Source organism: Sus scrofa, chromosome 10 (genome assembly GCF_054392235.1).
Source record: "Sus scrofa isolate SSC_HxYL_T2T_F1_AM1 chromosome 10, Sscrofa_HxYL_maternal_Yorkshire_Landrace_v2.0, whole genome shotgun sequence".
NCBI lineage: Eukaryota > Metazoa > Chordata > Mammalia > Artiodactyla > Suidae > Sus > Sus scrofa.
In genome coordinates, this window is record NC_139392.1 from 22,721,246 (window position 1) to 22,735,252 (window position 14,007).

A 14,007-nucleotide genomic window follows, 5' to 3' on the forward strand; every position below is an offset into this window, starting at 1 on the left:
CTGGCTGGTCCCCTGTCTCTCTCCCTCTCCTCTGGCCTCCCTGTTCCCTGAGACACAACAGCACTGAAGTAGGTCAGTCAATCACCCTTCAAGGGCCTCAAAGTGAAAGGAAGCATTGCACATTTCTCACTTCAAATCAAAAGCTAGAAATGATGGGGGTCCTGTTTTGGCTCAACAGGTTAAGAACCTGACTAGGGAGGGGGGATCGAGATGGCGGAGGAGTAAGACGTGGCGCTCAACGTCTCCCACAAACACATCAAAAAAAACCCCTCTACATGTAGAACGATTCACACAGAACTTCTACAGAATGCTGGCAGAAGACCTTAAACCTCCAAAGGGGGCAAGAAACCGCCACATAACTGGGTAGAACAAAAGAGAGGGAAAAAGGAAGCAGGATGGGACCAGTACTCCTGAGAGGGTGCTGTGAAAGGGGAAAGAACACCCACCCTGGGAAGCTACCTAACTGACGGGGAGATCAGCCGAGACGAGGGACCTCAAAGCCCCAGAGAAAAGTGCAGCAGCTCGACTGAGGAGGGCAAAGCAGGGTGAGAGCCCCACACACTATCGGTACCACCTCCCAGGACACCACAGCCTGAGATGCGCAGAAGGGGGCTGGGCACTGAGACTCAGGCTTCAGAGAATAAGAAAAATAGAAGCAAAAAGAAGCAGCTCAGGAACGATTCCCAGTTAAAAGAACAGGAGAATTCCCCTGAAGGAGCAAACAATGAAATAGACCTCTGGAGTCTAACAGACACTGAGTTCCAAAAGGAGATAGTGAAAATACTGAAAGAATTGAGAACGAATATGAAGGAATTAAGAGTAGATATAAACAGTAATGCAGATTACTTTAGAAAGGAACTAGGAAATATAAGGAGGAGCCAAGAAAAATCAGAAAATTCCTAATTCCAAAACCAGACAAAGATACCACCAAAAAGGAAAACTAGAGGCCAATATCTTTGATGAATATAGACGCAAAAATTCTCAACAAAATTCTAGCCACCCGAATCCAACAACATATCAAAAAGATCATACACCACGACCAGGTGGGATTCATCCCAGGTTCACAAAGATGGGTCAACGTATGCAAATCAATCGTCATACACCACATTAACAAAAGTCAAAAACCACACGATCATATCAACAGATGCAGAAAAAGCATTTGACAAAGTCCAACATCCCCTCATGATAAAAACTCTTACCAAAGTGGATACAGAGGGAACATAACTTAACATAATAAGAGCCATTTACGACAGACCTACAGCAAATATAATACTCAACGGAGAAAAGCTGAAAGCCTTCCCACTAAAACCCTAAACAAGACAAAGAAACCAACTCTCACCACAACCTAGTACTGGAAGTCCTAGCCACAGCTATCAGACAAACAAAAGAAATAAAAAGGCATCCAAATAGGAAGAGAAGAGGTAAAACTGTCACTGTATGCAGATGACATGATACTGTATGCAGATGATATGATACTATATGTAGAAAACCCTAAGGACTCAACCCAAAAAATACTTGAATTGATCAACAAATTCAGCAAAGTAGCAAGATATAAGATTAACATTCAGAAATCAGTCGCATTTCTGTATACTAACAATGAAATATTAGAAAAGGAATACAAAAATACCTTTTAAAATTGCACTCCCAAAAAAATCAAATATCAGGGAATACACCTGATAAGGAGATAAAAGACTTGTATGCCGAGAACTATAAAACATTAATCAAGAAAATTAAAGAGGATTCAAATAAATGGAAAGATATTCCATGCTCCTGGGTTGGAAAAATTAATATTGTAAAAATGGCCATACTACCCAAAGCAACCTACAGATTCAATGCAATCCCTCTCCAGTTACCCAGGACACTTTTCTCAGAACTAGAACAAACAATCCAAAAATTTATAAGGAACCATAAAAGACCCAGAATTGCCAAAGCAATTCTGAGGAACAAAAACCAAGCAGGAGGCATAACTCTCCCAGACTTCAGGCACTACTACAAAGCCACAGTAATCAGGACAGTGTGATACTACTACCAAAACAGACATAGAGACCAGTGGAAGAGAAGAGAGAATGCAGAAATAAACCCAGACACCTACAGTCAATTAATCTTTGACAAAGGAGGCAAGAATATAAAATGGGAAAAAGACAGTCTTTTCAGCAAGTATTGCTAGGAAACCTAGACAGCTGCATGCAAATCAATGAAACTAGAACACACCCTCACACCAAGCATGAAAATAAACTCAAAATGGCTGAAAGACTTAAACGTATGACAAGACACCATCAAACTCCTGGAAGAGAACATAGGCAAAACATTCTCTGACATCACCCTTACAAATGTTTTCTTAGGTCAGTCTCCCAAAGCAACAGAAATACAAGCAAAAATAAACCAATGGGACCTAATCAAACTAACAAGCTTTTGCACAGCAAAGAAAACCAAAAAGAAAACAAAAAGACAACTTATAGAATGGGAGAAAATCATTTCAAATGATGCAACAGACAAGGGCTTAATCTCTAAAATATGCAAACAACTTATACAACTCAACGCCAAAAGAACCAACAACCCAATTGAAAAATGGGCAAAAGACCTGAATAGACATTTCTCCAGGGAAGACATACAGATGGCCAGCAAACACATGAAAAAATGCTCAACATCGCTGATTATTAGAGAAATGCAAATCAAAACTACCATGGGATACCACCTCACACCAGTCGGAATGGCCATCATTCATAAGTCCACAGATAACAAATGCTGGAGGGGGTGTGGAGAAAAGGGAACCCTCCTGCACTGTTGGTGGGAATGTAAACTGGTACAGCCACTATGGAGAACAGTGTGGAGATACCTTAGAAAATTATACATAGAACTACCATATGATCCAGCAATCCCACTCCCGTGCATACATCCAGACAAAACTTTCCTTAAAAAAGACACATGCACCCACCTGTTCATTGCAGCACTATTCACAATAGCCAAGACATGGAAAAAACCCAAATGTCCATTGACAGATGAATGGATTAAGAAGATGTGGTATATATACACAATAGAATACTACTCAGCCATAAAAAAGAACAAAAATAATGCCATTTGCAGCAACATGAATGGAACTAGAGACTCTCATACTGAGTGAAGTAAGTCAGAAAGAGAAAGACAAATACCATATGATATCACCTATATCTGGAATCTAATATAAGGCACAAATGAATCTTTCCACAGAAAAGAAAATCATGGACTTCGAGAATAGACTTGTGGTTGCCTGGGAGAGGGGGAAAGAGTGGGGTGGACTGGAAATCTGGGGTTAATAGATGCAAACTATTGCCTTTGGAATAGATAAGCAATGAGATCCTGCTGTATAGCTGGGAACTATATCTAATGACTTGTGATGGAGCATGATGGAGGATAATGTGAGAAAAAGAATGTGTGTGTGTGTGTGTGCGCGCGCGTGCGTGCGCAAGAGAGAAACTGGGTCACTTTGCTCTATGGTAGAAAATTGACAGAACACTGTAAACCAACTATAATAGAAAAAACAAAAATCATTATTAGAATAAAATATTCATAGGGAAAAAATAGAATTTATAATGGGACTATTTTATTTTCCCTTTACAACAAAATCACAACCTGTTTAAGGGCCAAAAAAATAAAATAAAATAAAAATAAAGAGAGAGCACGTTCATGATTCACGAGAAGAGGCCAAAATATCAACATTAAAGGGTTTGGAAGATGTTGATTCCAATCCTTAGGGATAACTTTGAGCAGTTTAAGATTTGTGATGAAAGTAACTGCAGATGTGGTATAAATAACAAGAGAAGTAGAATGTAATAGGGAAGAACAAGTCTGACTCTATATTGGATCTGTTTCTTTTACTTTAACCTTTGTATTCTATTGCTTTTGCTACAAGTTAAGAATGCTGCCTATAGCCTGAAACATACAGGATAGCCCATTCTCAAGGCTCTCATATAAAAAGTTGCAAAACAGGGAGTTCCCATCGTGGCGCAGTGGTTAACGAATCCAACTAGGAACCATGAGGTTGCGGGTTCGATCCCTGCCCTTGCTCAGTGGGTTGACGATCTGGCATTGCCGTGAGCTGTGGTGTAGGTTGCAGATGCGGCTCGAATCCTGCGTTGCTGTGGCTGTGGTGTAGGCTGGTGGCTACAGCTCCCATTAGACCCCTAGTCTGGAAACCTCTATATGCCGTGGGAGCGGCCCAAGAAATAGCAAAAAGACAAAAATAAAATAAAAAGTTGCAAAACAGAGAATAACATTCCTCTTGCTGGAAGTTTAGAGGAACACTGTGACTTGACCTACCTGGACAGCTGCAAAAACAAAGGATTCTGACACCAAGAAGTCTGCAACAACCAACCACATCCCAACCTCACCCCCTTCCCTTTAAATATAAATTCTAAATATGAATTCTAACTCGAGCAAGATGGTTCTTTGGGACCCTAGTCCACTTCTTGGTCACTAGCTTTCTGAATAAAGTCACTATTCCTTGCCCCAACAATTCTCTCTCCATTTATTGGCTTATTGGGAGACAAGCAGCATGACTTGGACTTGTAACAGATTTAGAATTGGAGCCTAAAGATGTGAATGAATTGCTGCGATTTCACGATAAACTCCAGTGAATAAGGAATTGCTTCCTGTGCATAAACAAAGAGAGTGGTTTTCTGAGATGGAATTTATTCCTAGTGTAGATGCTATGAAGATTATTGATTATTATAAACCTTTATTTATAAAGCAGGGCAGGTTTGAGAGGATTGACTCTAATTCTGAAAGAAGATCTGTGGGTGGGTAAAATGCCATCAAAGGGCATTGCATGCCACAGAGAAACTGCTCATGAAAGGAAGAGTCAATAAATGCAGCCAACTTCACCATTGTCTTATTTTAAGAAATTGCCACAGCCACCCCAGTCTTCAGCAACCACCACCCAGAACAGTCAGTAACCATCAACATCCAGGCAAGAGCACCCCCCCCCCAAAAAAAAAGATTACGGCTTGCTGAAAGCACAGATGATGGTTAGAATTTTTCGGCAATAAAGTCTTTTTAACTTAAGGTATGTGTGTTTTTTTTAGACATGATGCTACTATACACATAATAGATTACAGTGTCGTGTAAACATGACTTTTATTTATTTATTTATTTATTTATTTTGTCATTTCTTGGGCCGCTCCTGTGGCATATGGAGGTTCCCAGGCTAGGGGTCTAATTGGAGCTGTAGCTGCCAGCCTACTCCAGAGCCAGAGCAACGCAGGATCCGAGCGACCTACAGCACAGCTCACGGCAACGCCGGATGGTTAACCCACTGAGCAAGGGCAGGGATCGAACCCGCAACCTCATGGTTCCTAGTCGGATTCATTAACCACTGTGCCAAGGCAGGAACTCTCTAAACATGACTTTTAAATGCACTGGGAGGCGTTCCCTTCGTGGCTCAGTGATTAAAAATCTGAGTAACCTCCAGGAGGTCAAAGGTTTGATCCCTGCCCTTGCTCAGTGGGTTAACCATCCGGCGTTGCCGTGAGCTGTGCTGTAGGTCGTAGATGTGGCTCAGATTTTGCGTTGCTGTGGCTGTGGTGTAGGCTACCAGCTACAGCTCCGATTCGACCCCTAGCCTGGGAACCTCCATATACTGCAGGAGTTGCCCTAAAAAGCAGTAACTAAATAAGTAAATGCACTGGGAAATCAAAAAATTCATTTACTTTACTGTGATTTTCACTCTATTGCAGTGGTCTGGAAACAAAGCTACTGTATCTCTGAGGTCTGCCTGTATAGCTTACTTAATGGGCATATCTATCTTCTTGCTCGTTGAGATTCAAATGAATTACCTGTCTAGGATAAATTTAAGAGTGTGAAGTCTTACTACTTACTTCTCAATTTACATATAGAAAATTTTAAGGTGGGGGGGTGTTCCTTCTACAGAGTTACCGTTGTATCACCAATAGTCACTGAATGCCTAATCGCATATGCAGCACTTAACACAGAGTGGGCGCACATTAAACATCCAAGTGACAAATGAGTCAGTGAATGAAAAACTAGGCGTGGTCTCTGGCCTCATGGGCACGATATTCTTCCCAATAAAAGAAATGAGAACGTTTAAGTAAAAAGATAAATATAAAAACACAAGTTCCAAGATTTGATATCAATGAAAAAAAAAAAAAAGAGTTTGAGATTCAATGGTCTCTTAACTGAGTGATGAGAGATTGTAGTACTTAAGGGAAGAGAAAGTTTAAGAATGAGCTGAACAGACAGAGCTAAGGGAGGAGTGTCTGGGCAGAAGATGCCCGCCTGCACACAGCCCTGAAACGGAAGTTGCCTAGTGCTATCCCAGAAACAGATGCCGGACCACCGCTGTTTAGAATTAGCGAGAGCGCAAATGACCTGCGATGGAGGAGGGAGAGAGAAGTAGAGACTATTGTATATACATCATCTCTTTAGCAGATTTAAACCTAGAAACGACTTAACTGTGGCTGCACATGTTTATGTTGTTGTTTGTTTGCCTGTTTTAAGGCATAGCAAAATGCAGTTCTGGTCTTTTCATCCTTAATTGAAAGCGTCATCCCCTAACCCAGGAGGAGAGCACATTGGGAAAAGATGCTCAGAGTGTTCACCCTCTCTTCCTTCTCGATGCTGCCTCCTCCTCCAACCACCTTCCCACCAGGAAGCCCTTCCTTCCTCTGTAACAACCACAGGCTGAGGCAGTGAGGGCATCAGTTCTGAGAGATGCCCAAAGGGGTTTATAACACACCTGCTTAGATGGCAGGGCTAACTTCAACTTCCATGAAGACAAATACTCTCAGGTGTAAAAACTCAGATAAAACACAAAGCATTTTGCTTCTTACCCTTTGGAAATTGGTTTCCCTACGCATTCCCTCCCTTGCTCTTAACCTCTATCAACTCAAACAGAAATGAGAGGAAAGATGTTATATGCTGTCATTTTTTAGTCATGACATTCTTGGAGATGCACCACTGTTAACTGTTTGAACAGAAGCATGGCCATGTGTCTGAGATAAGAGTGATACTATTTTATCTAGATTCTAAGAGACACTAGGAAGTCAAGGTAACAGGTAAAAATGTGTATTGCACATCTCCTTTTGGAGAAAAATTTTAAAAGCTGAATAAGATAAACTCTCATACTTCCATTTAGTTCTAAGATTCTGTGGTCTCTGTTTATAGAAAGGTGACTCACTCTTTCATTAGTGACAAATCAGAAAATGATCATTGTAGCCAGGGCGACGGAAGCTGTATTATTATTAGATCTGGGGCGCCACCTTGTGGTCATAAGTGCAATGAACGCACCGTTCCAGAAACATGGCAGTGAAGAAGTAGGAGGTGAGTGAGGTTTGGGGCTGCCTCGCAAGTCAGTTCTCAAAGTCTTTCACTCAGATCAAAATAGCATCCAAATCGGGGAGTTCCTGTCATGGCTCAGCATAAACGAATCAGACTAGTATCCCTGAGGTTGTGGATTTGATCCCTTGGCTTGCTCAGTGGGTTAAGGATCCAGCATTGCCCTGAGCTGCAGCATAGGTTGTAGCTGCAGCTGGCATCCTGTGTTGCTGTGGTGTAGACCAGCAGCTGCAGCTCTGATTCAGCCCCTAGCCTGGGAACCTCCATATGTGGCAGGTGCAGCCCTAAAGACGAAAAAAAAAAAAAAAATCAAAATCACTTATTTTCTTAAAGTGAAAGCACCCTCATGTTATGCCTGGCTACAGAGATCATTTGAGGTGTTTGTAAAAAGTAAAAACGCCCAGGAGTTCCCTTGGTGGTGCAGCAGGTTAACGATCCTGTGTTGTTACTGCAGCAGCTCAGGTTGCTTGGTGTCATGTGTTCCAGCCCTGGCCTGGAACTTCCGCATGCCATGGGTGTGGCCAAAAAAAAAAAAAAGAAACCTAAAAGATCATTTTAAAAATTTTCCTTGAGGGAGTTCCCATTGTGGCTTGGCAGAAATAAACCAAACTAAGTATCCATGAGGATGTGGGTTTGATCCCTGGCCTTGCTCAGTGGGTTAAGGATCCTGAGTTACCATGAGCTGTGGTGTAGGTCACAGACATGGCTCGGATCTGATGTGGCTGTGGTGCAGGCTGGCAGCTGCAGCTCTGATTTTACCCCTAGCCTGGAACTTCCATATGCAGCACCTGCAGCCCTAAGGAAATTTTTTTCCCTTGGATAGACCCCAATAAGTGTGTGTGTGTGTGTGTGTGTGTGTGTGTCCTCAAAGACAGTCTCCTGGCCTTCATTCCTTTTAAGGTCTAGATATTTGTATTGCAGACTTTTTTTTTGGGGGGGTAGGCTTATTTTTATACTAATTGTGAGTCTCTCTCATTCTTTGACAAGTGTAACGCTTTAGCTCATGGTTCTTGAGATGTCCTCTGCATGCATAAAACCTTGTTTAAAGTTCAGTTTCTGTATTTCCCCCCAGAAATTAGTACCTCTGGAGTGGTGAGAAGACATCTTCCTTATTTAACGAGAAGTCCAGACAAATTTGATGCAAGTGGTTTCAAGCATCTCAGACAAATTCTGCTTATTGCAACCTGCTAATTCACCTGAGGGTGTGGGTTGTGTTTCAGATAAGGGCTATTCTAATATTTATTTATTTATTTATTTATTTACTACAGTGGGCTTCAAAATGTGGTTCCTGTGAGATTGAGGTAGATGGGCCCCTGGGCTGAGAAGAGCTGGGACTTGTCAGGCTGAGTAAACTGGGCCTTGCTTCTCTTTGACACGTCAAGGAGAAAGTTAATTGCAGGAGCTAAGCTCTGCTCGAGTAGAAAGATGCCCACGTCAATCACTCCTGGGGTCAAGGAGCCCTTCCCAATTACACATGTGCAGAAAGACTCCCAGGGGTCAAAAGGAGAGGGCCCTAATAAGTCCTGATACCATCCCAGCATCCTTTGCTCTAGAACCATCTTTGCCAAAAGATGCTCACGCCTATTGGGGAGGGCCCTGGGTCCGGTCAGGTACGAGAAATAAAACAAGGTAAATGGCCAAAGGAAAACAAAGACCTGGAAGAACTATATAAGTGAGTTAAATCCCCTCTCTGGTACTCTCCTCACTTGGGGACGCCCGTACTTGCACTCCTCTTTAGGGTGTGTATTACTTCTTTGCTTCTGACTTAAATAAACTACTTTTCTGCGTGCGCTCCCACACATTGAACTGTGACTCTGACAATAAACTTTATACCTGGTTTTAAAGTCTTGGCCTCCTTTGCCTCCTTGAATGTTGAAAACATTCTTGCTTTCAACAGGAGGCAACAATCAGGGCAATTCTACTTTTAGCCTCTAGCTAATCGAGCGGCTAGGATTCCTGGTTTTCATGCAGGCTGCCAACGTTTAATTCCTGAGCAGAAAATTGAGCTCTCTCTCGGAGCCATCACTCACTGCTGTTTCCCTGAGATCACCTGGACTAGTAGCATGAGCATCACCTGGGAACTTCTTAGAAATGCAAATTATAGCCCCAGCCTAGATCCCTGGAATCATAAGTACTGGGGGTGGGGTGTTTTAATGAGTCCTCCAGGTGATTTTGATGCACTCTTAAGTTTGAGAACTGCTGGTCTCCTCAAAACATTGCATCCTCCTTGATGGCGCTCCTCCTTGTTCTTAGAATTTTCCCCTCATCCTCCTAACAAATGTCTTTAGGGAAGAATCATGCCTCATGCCTATAAATCAATATGAGGGACAGGCCCTGGGGTTTAAAATGATAAAAACTGGGTGGGAACCCCAGCTCTGTCAACTGCAGGAATAAAACCATCCGTAAATGTTTTATGCCCTCATTAAAAATTAGGAAGAGGACATTTATCCACGATACAGAGTAAGATCCTTGCTTGAAGATTCCTCTCAGTTGCGCACCATGCACAGGTGTAGCTGACACTACTTCCAACTTAGAGATGAGAAAACAGAGACACAGAAGACTCAGAAGAGTGAACTTAGCAGCCTAGGCCTGATCCATTCGACACAAACCCTTTGACCAAAACCCTTTGACCATGTCACCTTATCAGCAAATGTGGATGATGACTCCAGGAGTTCTTGTAAGGATTAAATAAGGAAACAGAGTTTAAAAGAACTTGTAAAAAGGTAAACATTATGTGTGTATGTATTATCTTAGTGGTTTGGTGGTTGAGTGGCGTCTGCACATTCAAACCTGAAGCCGAGGGAAATCAATAGTTAACAAAAGAAGTTTTTAAAAACTAAGATCAGTAAACTTTTACTTTATAAACATGGAAGTAGTTCTAAAAAAGCCAAAACCCAAAGAATTTCAGTCCCACAAACAAAAAATAACAAGCAAATGTATTATGTAGATAGAACAAAGTTTATATCTTTCCATGAAAAGAAAAGGGAACATTTACAAACAAGTGAGGCTGAACCAGTGCTTATGGACCAAGTCAATGGACCTCTCACTGCCTTGGGAAGCAGTTGTTTAGATAAAGAGTGAGATCCCCTCAGCTGATTTGTTGTTTCTTTTCACACTTTCAGAGGTTCTAATCAATGGAAAGACCACAGCAGTCAAAAGAAGAATATAAATTCTCTGGATTTGGGTGACAGGAATGGGAGCATTACTCTGGCCGATGCAATGTAGAAAAGCTACCCAGGAAGGTCTCAACAAAACATTTGTAAAATTAAATTTGAAACATCATTAGAACCATACTACAGCAAATGGGGGAAAAATATTAAAACGCTCAAGTGTGCACTCTTGTTGAAAACAACCCTGAGGAAGTGTTTTGGTTTTGTTGCTATAGACATTTAGCCAAAACAAATCTCACTCCCTCACCAGAATAAGTAGTTACCCTGACTCTATATGCAGTCGGTTTCCCTGTGGAAACTAAAATGCGTTTTTTAAGATGACCGAAGAGTTCCCCTCGGGGCTCAGCGGTAAGGAACCCACTAGTATCCATGAGGATGCGGGTTGGATCCCTGGCCCGCTAAGTGTGTTAAGGATCCAGCATTGCGGTGAGCTGTGGTCTAGGTCGCAGACACAGCTGGGATCCTGAGTTGCTAAGTCTGTGGCTAGGCCGGCAGCTGCAGCTCCAATTCCACCCCAGCCTGGGAACCTCCATGTGCTGCACCTGCGGCCCTAAAAAAAAAATGCGAGTGACTGACGGAAAGCAATTACAAAAAAACCCTGCTCTAACCAACGTACTCTTGGCAATCTTAAATATAGAGGGATAGATGCGTGGATGGATAGCCCTTAAGTTTTCTCAAGGCCCGAGTCTATGAAAAGCCCTTCTACGAAACACAGGACCACCCAAGTGCTTCTCAGGACGCGCGGTCACCGCCAGGGTGACAGCCCACCGCAGCCGCCTCCGCCCTGGAGAAAAGGTGTTCGTTCGCCCAACGTCAGAGGAAAGGAACTGGCTTTATTTTCCAGGTCTCAGGTCCCCTCCGTGAGTTCCGATCCCGTCTCCCCCCACCCCCGTAGCCCACCCTACCTGCAACACGAAGGCGCTGGGCCAGATGCTGAAGCCTTGCTCGGCGGCCGGGACGCGGGACAGCCTCACGTCGGCGGTCTCCTCGTTGGGGTTGTCCAGGGCCAGGGGCAGTGTGCGCGATGCTCCCAGGCGCACGTCCCCGAAGCAGAGGAAGGGCGACCTGCAGAAGTGGCTGAGGGACAGGACCGGCGGGGATGCTGCCTCCTCCTCGGCCCGGGGACCCGGAGGCCCGGCAGGCGGCCTCCTCTCTGGAGGACTCCGCTCCCAGCAGCCGCGCCCCCGACGCCGGGTCGCCATGGCGGCCTCGGGGCTTCTCCGGGCGGCCCTGCAGGAACTCTCACTCCGTCTCCTGGAGCGGATACACCCCTTTCTCGTTCTGTGTCCTCGACTGGTGAAGAAAACAGCCCCACACACTCACAACTCTAGAGAAAAAACAACTCGGTCTTCTCTTCGTTTAAACTTCCCTCCTCCACCAATGGGCGCGCCAGGAACCGCCCACCTCCGCGAGGGACCAATCAGCGAGCAGAAACTCCGGCCAATGAGAAGACGGCGCCTTATTTAAACGTGTTGGGTTGTTGGCAGCGCGTCGCTCTCCTGCGTAGGCGACCGGGGTGATGGGGTCTCGGCTGCCCACTGAGAACCGGGGCTTTGACTAGAAATTTGCCCTTTGGTTTCGTGAGCGGCATTGTTGAAGGGAAGAGATCCCAGAGCCTCTACAGTAAATGCCGCAGTCGTTGCGGTTGCCGGGACAACCTTGGGTAAAACCGTTAAGCAGGCAAATTGGGTTGAAGTCATTCCTTTTCTACAATGTTCCCGCCCAGGTCACATTCCTGAGCTTTTCTTCCGCGGCTTTTGGGCTCAAATGGGAGAAAATAAGGAAAACGAAATGGTTATTCGTGTGAAGGGGCTGATTTCAGTGACACAGCAGCGGCTCAGTAAGTTTACCTGCTGGTTGTGACGTCGGGGTCCTGGGAGCTCAAATAGGTCAACAAATGAAGCCTGAGATTCTCAACAGTCCAGACGTGATGGTTTTGACCGGCTTCGCCCTTGACACTTCTTGGTTTTAATTCTGATTATAGTATCTGATATAACGATGATAGCTTAGTGCAGCTATTACTCTTTGATGTGGATTGTTTCAGGCTCCGTGCTTCTCTATCTCGGCCTTTCCTTCAGCCCTGGAAGGAAGGCACCTTAGCTGTGTCTCACCGATGAGCAAGCCGACTGGGAGGTGGCAGAGCAGGGAGAGGCACCCAGGCGGTTTGGCCAGACCTTCACCCTACTACCTCTCAGGACAGCAGGAAACTTCAGGAAAAAATGTGTGCATGTGGTACGGATACATGAAGTATCTCAAGGGAAATCTCCCCAAGTGGAAAAACAAAATGAGGGAGGTGGAATATGAAATTATATTCACTGACACCCAATTTGACCTGAGGTTAAACCCTGTGAGCTTAACAACATTGACACAGAAGTCTTAAATATATAGAGGTGTTTTTGAATTCTGTAGGGCTAATACAGGATTAATGTACTAGAACACTACTACCCTACATGTTTTTTGCACAAATGTTAATATGAATTACAGTAGTTGTCAAATAATGTGTATTTATTGTTTTCATACTGTAAATATTCATCAAATTAACTTTGCAAACATAAGCCTTCTTAAGTTCAAGTCATTGAAGTGTTTCAATTCTTTTTAACATGTTAATAATCCATTTTTTTTATGTACACCCTCCCCTCATAATTTGTCTTCATAAAACAATGTTTTTGACTCAAAAATTTAAAAAAAATCCAGAATGAGACTGTACTGGATTTTTTTTTTTTTTTTGCTTTATAGGGCTGTACCCGCGGCATATGGAGGTTCCCAGGCTAGGGGTCCAGTCGGAGCTGTAGCTGCTTGCCTATGCCAGAGCCACAGCAACATAGGATCCGAGCAGCGTCTGAGACCTACACCACAGCTCACAGCAACGCCGGATCCTCAACCCCCTGAGTGAGGCCAGGGATCAAACCTGAAACCTCATGGTTCCTAGTTGGATTTGTTTCCACTGAGCCACAATGGGATCTCCAGTACTGGATATTTTTTATTTGCCCTCCACTTCCAATCCCCACTTTTTTCAGCCTGCTTTTTGCTGTGGGATGCTGGTCTGTGTTCTGTATTTGCTATGTTTATAGGTTTCTTCAATTACTTCCTTAGTGACCCTGACTGATGCAATAGTGGCCCTAGGAAATTGCTTCTTAGGATAGAATGCTGAGTTGAATTGTTTGTGTTCAAGGAGCACAGGGATAAACTCTTGCTAGCAAGAAACATATTATGATAATCAAAGGCATGTGGGCGCATCATGAGTCCTGAAATCACCAGCAGTGGCAGCACCAGATGAAATGTACATGAAGGATAGTTTATTCAGAGGTGGCTGTGGCATATAGTTGCTATGCAAACAGTTTATGAATGATTATAGAGTTTACAGAGTACCGGGTTTCACCTGATGGCTATAGAGAGCATATATAAGAAAGAAAATGAACCACACCCAAGGCATATGGAATTTCCCAGGCTAGGGGTCCAATTGGAGCTGCAGCTGCTGGCCTACGCAGCCACAGCCACAGCAATGCCA

At 43.7% G+C, this 14,007-nt stretch overlaps 1 protein-coding gene across 2 annotated transcripts in view; it reads right to left on the reverse strand.

Moving 5' to 3' along the window:
* ASPM (assembly factor for spindle microtubules) overlaps positions 1 to 11,878 on the reverse strand; it is a 66,720-nt gene extending 54,842 nt beyond the window's left edge. For both annotated transcript variants that reach the window (XM_021064478.2, XM_084979315.1), the window contains exon 1: positions 11,405 to 11,878. In XM_021064478.2, the coding sequence (XP_020920137.2) occupies positions 11,405 to 11,701 (297 nt within the window). In that variant the 5' untranslated portion in view covers positions 11,702 to 11,878. The remainder of the gene's footprint in view (positions 1 to 11,404) is intronic.
* Positions 11,879 to 14,007: the final 2,129 nt, after the last annotated feature.